Below are 6,003 nucleotides of genomic sequence, written 5' to 3' on the forward strand. Positions count from 1 at the left end.
GACCTGAGTGTACCCACGGCCAAACCAAATTCCCCATCCTCCTTCCTCCCTCAACGTGCTCCCCTCCTGGTCCGCCCCTCAGTAAACATGATAATTGTTCACCATTTGTACAGGACAGAAGCCCAGGATCATCTTTACTTCATCTCCTGTTCCCACGTGGAGTCATATCTCTGTGGGCTCTGAGTCCAAAATAAATCCTCTCCATCTCCACGTCTCCCACCTCCCGTCCTGGTCCGGGAGCCACCTTCTCTCACCTGGGCTACCTGTTGCAGCCTCCTCATGTTTCAACCTGCTTCCACCTCTGTCCCTACCGTCTGTTCCCTGCCCGCTACTAGATGGGTCATGTAAAGGTACAAATTGGAGGGAATTCTATGGCCATCCCATGGTTAGGACTTGGTGCTTTCACCAGCAGTGCTTTGGGTCCCTGGTCAGGGAACTAAGATCCCATAAGCTGAGTGGCTCAGCCAAAATAAATATAAAAATACCAGTCCAAATTACACCATGTCCCCACCCCTCCAACTTAAAATCTTCCAGCGGCGTCTCGTTATGCTGATTAAATCACCCACATTCCTACCCAGGGCATTTGAGGCCCTACGTGACCTGGCTCCTTCCTAGCCCACCTCTGCTCACTCTGCTCCACCAAACTTTGACCTGTTCCCCAAACACACCGGCCTGCCCCGCCCCCAAAACACAGCTGACAGTGAGAATTCCCTTTGCCTGAGATCTTCATTTCCTAGATTTCCTGCATGCCGGGACCCCCTCATCATTCTGGTTTCTGTTCAAATATCACCTCCTTAATGAGGCCTTGGCTGACCACCAGGAGTCACTCTCAGTTCTATCCTCCTACTTTATTTTCTTCATTGCACTTATCGTCACTTGAAAACATCACTCATTTGTTTAGATGTGACTCCTCCATCCCCTCTATTAGGATGTAAGAGAGCCAGACAGGGTCTGTTTTGCTTATGGCTGCATCCTTGAGCCCTAATGTGGTACATGGCACATCACAGGGGATCAATATTCACTTAATGAGTGTTTGAACAAGGACTATGACGCTTTCTTTTAAAAGGATTGAGAGATGCTTTGGACCATGTCTTGCTGAAAAAAGAAAAAGCTACCAGAAATAGTATCTTTATTATAGAGCTAAAGAAAATAGCTCTTTGAAGCAGAGCTCACTACTTACCAAGATGCGAATCTTCAGGGTGGCGGCGCTGAATATGACTTTGTAGGAAAGCTTGGTTCATAAAGGCCTTGTCACAAAAATGGCACTGAAAAGGAGAGAGCAATGAATCCAAGCGTCTCTAACAAGTGCCCTTCTACCTAATTTGAATTAAAATCTGGGGACCTGAAGCATTCCCTCTTGGGGGCTTTTTCCCAAGAGATACCAGCCTGGCAAGTGATGCTGAAAGCATAACTAAAAAGACATTTACAACCAGGGTGTTCTTCCCAAACTGAACACGTGCCAGTGAAAACCATCTCAGTTAATGGAGCCCATCATGGTGGTTTCTGGAACCCCTGAGGCTGCTCCCGTTACACAGGTGGTTCCCAGCTCACCAGCACCAACTTGTCCATGACATTCCAGCCATGCCAGCCTTCTTCCTGTTCCTCATGCAGGCCAGCTTCGGACACTCTGCATTGGCCAGTCCCCCACCTGAATTTTCCCCAGACTTTCCCATGCAAGTCTGGCTCCTTCCCAACATTCGAGATGTCGTTTACGGAGCATCTTCCATGCTGGGGCTGTGCTGCACATCCTTAAGGAATCTTCCTGGATGAGTGCCCTGCCAGGCACTGTCTTGTGTTCATCATTGTCCATCTCACCACTTAATATTGTCAGGTTTAGTTACTTCCTTTGCTTCTTATCTCCTGTCCAGTTCCTCTAGGATCTAGAATGTCAGCTTCCTGAGAGTATGAACTCTTTTCTCTTTATTCACAGCTTTATCCGCAGAGCTCAGCATTAACAGATCATTGATCACATGCTTAGGAATATTTGGCCTCCTAAAATGAACTTACTGAAAAAAATCAATCCTTCCAATATCTCTATTCTCTACCTTTTAACATAATTTTTATACAAACAAACAAAAAAAAAACATCAACTTGTTCATCTATATCCTTCCCCAGGACTATTCTTAGTAAATCCTGGATATTATGTATTTCATTTGCCAATATTTCAGACTCTATCTCCAAAAGGATTTTCTTTTAAGACGATCATAATATTATCATCCCACCTTTTAAAATGTGTAAATTCCTTAATTATTAACAAATATTCAACCATTTATTTTTTTTCCCAATATTTCACACGTTGCCTTAGAACACATTTTTGCAGTTTTTTAAAAAAATAATTATTTATTTTTATTATTCATTTGACTGTACCAGGTCTTAGTTTCGGTATGTGGAATCTAGTTCTCTGACAAGGGACGGAACCTGGGCCCCTTGCATTAGGAGCACAGGCTCTTAGCCACTGGACCACCAGGGACATCCTTTGCACTTTGTTTTGAATCAGGACCCAAATAAAGTTATATCTTGCAATTAGTCGTTTTGTCTCTTAATTCTCTGCTAGTCTATAGGCTGAACCTCCAGCTCTCTTTTTCTTGTAACTTTCTTGATAAAGAAAATGAACATTCGTCCTGCTGAGTTTCTCTCAGTCTGGATTTTGCTGTTTCAACCCTACTATGCTATTTACATGCTTTCCTATTCAGGTTTTGCCTTACGCTTATTCATCATAATTATATCACAAAGACGTACATCACAGGTAACCACAGCTCACTATGGAGAAGCCCCTGCATATACCAACATCCACTTGTCATATGCTATTTACTGAGCCTTCCTCATGCTATTGGAGAAGGAAATGGCAACCCACTCCAGTACTCTTGCCTGGAGAATCCTATGGACAGAGGAATCTGGAGGGCTACAGTCCACGGGATCGCAAGAGTCAGATACGACTTAGCGACTAAACCACCTAAACCAACCACCTCATGCTGTACGTGCATTATCTCGTGGGATTCTACTACAAAGGTTCTTGTTTTCCAGATGAGGAAACTAAGGTTTAGAAGTTAAATGACTTGTGCAGAGGAATAGCTGGGATTCAAACCCAAGTAGAATAACTCTGGAGTTGTCAATTAACCAGCTGCTCTTACAGCTCAAGGACTCCACAAAGACACAAGGGCAAGTCACTTACTAGACGGCAGAGTATACCTACACGACACACACTAAGTAGGAACAGGTGGCGTGGTCTTTCCTACCTCTTCTTGGCCACCCCTGGGCACACCATACAGCTACCACTACCAGTCAGAGAGTCTGTTGAGTGGTCAAGAGTTGGCAGGTTCCACTCATTTGATAAAAGTGTGCCATTAGTTTATTATCTTCATATATCATTAACATTTTAAAGTCTTCATTTACTAACAGCTATTTCTATGAGAACCAAAAGAACGAAAAAATGTTTATAAACATAAACTTTTATGTTACAGGTTTTAATGTTTCACTGCTTAATATCAAAGCTAGGTGCACTTTCTTTAAAGGTTTTAAACAGAACCCATTCTATCCATTTTACAATAAAATACTTCTAAAGAACCATCTCAGCACTATTTAGCAATATTTAGTTTTTAAATAGCATTTATGAAACAAATAGGCAATTATCGATATCAGGTATCATTGATGATTTCACCTAGGGGTTGTGTACCCAAGGCTAAACATTAAGACTTTCTAACAGGATTCTTTCCTGACTGTTCACCTAGTCTAAGTACACTTCTCCCAAGGCTCCTATTGGGATGGTCCTGAGTACAATTAACCACATTGTTTTCTGCACCTACCCCTAGTTCTCCACACTCTCTCCCGGTTTGGCTCCACCATTCCCTAAATCCGCTAAGGCCTGTTCAGTCCTATTTAGCCAAAATGACTGGGTGTGAAGTTGGTCTTGTCAGTCTATTGCTTACTTTGATATCTTCAGGGATTATTCCTTTTTCCACCTAATTCATAAAAGATACATACGCTGACTTTGTTACACTCAAAAATGACAATATTTACCTTGGGTTCCAGAACGAACAGTTGGAGATTAAGAACAAAAAGACAATAATTTTTAAATGTTTAAATAGTGCTGTTATACTAGCAAGCATTCTTCTTCTTAGAAAATATATACATTGAAACATTTAGGACTCTGCAACTCACTGCCAGAAGGCTCAACAGTAATAGCCTGATACAGAGACAGAGGAAATAAAGCCAATGTGGCAAATGCTAATAATTGGTGAATTTAGTTGAAGGGTATAAGGAAGTCTTAGCACTGTTCTTGCAATCTTCCTGTAAATCTTAAAACATTTCAAAATTTAAAAATGAAGGGGGGAAAATCCACAAGATGCAAGAATTTCATATCATCTGGGGCCCAACCTCAACAGCAATTTACACCTGGTTTATTTTTCATTACACCTGTTAGGAGGAGGAAACAGCTTCTTGAAACAACCAGCTTTTAGATAATTCAATAAAGCACTGCAGACAAGGCTGCTTGTTAAATTATTAACCGTGTGTTAGTCTGCACAAGGTAATGAGCCATGTCATCTGTTAGTTAAAAGTACTCTTTCGCTCAAAGAGTACTTTCTCCTGATTTAAACAAATCTTAAACAAACACAAAGGGCAGGGCTATAGGAAAGGACTCTCAATATCCTAGCCAGTAGGCAAAGGGTTTTACTGGCCAATCGCGAGGCAGCTTCCCACCTGGTAATAGCTGGCTTTGGCCTCGATCATCAGCTGCTGGGTGGAGATCAACTTCTTCCTGCGTTTACACTCTTCCTTGAGCAGCTTGATCTCGCTGGCCTGCTTGGTGAGGAGCTTCTTGCTGTGATCGCCTTCGGCCAGGCTCCGGTGCAGCCGCTCCTCCAGGCCGTGCAGCTGCGAGGTGAGGAACTCCTGCGAGTGCAGCAGGTACTCGATGGTGAGCTGCGCCAGGCGGATGAGCTTCAGCAGCACCGGGTCTACCCCCGACTGGCAGTGCGGGCACTTCTCGTCCTCCAGCTTGCAGAAGGTGATGTTCATGATGTTCTCCTGCAGTGTGAGCACGTCCACGGCGCCCGCCACCTTGTCCACGTCGATGGCGCTCAGCCGCCGCCAGTCCACGCTCTCCAGCCGCGGGCGGAACTGGAAGAAGGGCAGGGGGCCCGACGCCGCGCTTGGGGGGGCAAAGGCCATGGCGGCCCCGCCCGCCGCGGCCGCTGCGGAGGCATCGGGTCCCTCCAGGCCGCCAGCGTCGGCGAGCGGGTAGTAGACGTGCTTCTGAAAGGGCTGCGGGAAGGAGACAGAAGCGGGAGGAGGCGGAGGGAGCTCGGGGTCCCGCTGCTCCCCTTTCCCCCCACCCCACCCCGCCGCATCCTCAGGCGGGCATCCCCGGGTTCCCGGCTCCTTACCATGCTTGGAAGCAAATCCACCGCCTCCGCTGGCATCGGGGGAGGGGGCAGTCCCGTCTTCCAGGCCCGGGCCGCCTCCCGGGCCGCCGCCGCCCCACCTCTCGGGAGCGGGAGAAGGCCGGGTCCCGGCGGCGGCGGCCTAAGGTCTGGGCGTCCAGGCCGTTGCTATGGCAGCGCCCCGGGCGGGCACCTGGACCGAAGTGCGAGGCGGCCAGCGCGCGGTCAGAGGGCCCCCAGAGTCCTGCGGGACCAGAGGAGAGCTCGTCGTGGGCCCCGAGGACAGACAGGTCCACCCCTCCAGGGGACACACTTCCCGGTTCCCCAAAAGCCACCCTCCAAGTCCCTAAGTGGTGGGGAACCACATCCTAGCCGCCAGCCTCTGACCCTCGACTTAGATTTTGGGATGAGAAATAGCCATTCATCCTCATCTTTCACACGCAGCTCAGAAAAATGTTAAGCCACAAATCTTTGCAAAAATCAATGGGGTGGAGGGGGGCTGGGTGCCAGAGGGCATGAAGACACTTTGGGGGTATAATAAAAAATGTTCTCTATCCTGACTGGGCTGTTGATTACCCAGGGATATATATACATTTGTCAAAACTCATTGAATGGTACACTG

At 46.8% G+C, this 6,003-nt stretch overlaps 1 protein-coding gene across 4 annotated transcripts in view; it reads right to left on the minus strand.

The window, feature by feature from the left end:
* DZIP1 (DAZ interacting zinc finger protein 1) overlaps positions 1–5,553 on the minus strand; it is a 48,378-nt gene extending 42,825 nt beyond the window's left edge. For 2 of the 4 annotated variants that reach the window (XM_081550330.1, XM_081550329.1), the window contains exons 1-3: positions 5,385–5,553; positions 4,699–5,118; positions 1,181–1,265 (exon numbers count right to left, since the gene is read on the minus strand). In XM_081550330.1, the coding sequence (XP_081406456.1) occupies positions 1,181–1,265; positions 4,699–5,118; positions 5,385–5,420 (541 nt within the window). In that variant the 5' untranslated portion in view covers positions 5,421–5,553. Of the gene's footprint in view, positions 1–1,180; positions 1,266–4,698; positions 5,263–5,384 lie in introns of all 4 variants that reach the window. The other 2 variants (XM_081550327.1, XM_081550326.1) reach the window with 1 other exon arrangement.
* Positions 5,554–6,003: the final 450 nt, after the last annotated feature.

Source organism: Giraffa tippelskirchi, chromosome 12 (genome assembly GCF_054371585.1).
Source record: "Giraffa tippelskirchi isolate mGirTip1 chromosome 12, T2T-mGirTip1v1.2.pri, whole genome shotgun sequence".
NCBI classification, from domain to species: Eukaryota; Metazoa; Chordata; class Mammalia; order Artiodactyla; family Giraffidae; genus Giraffa; species Giraffa tippelskirchi.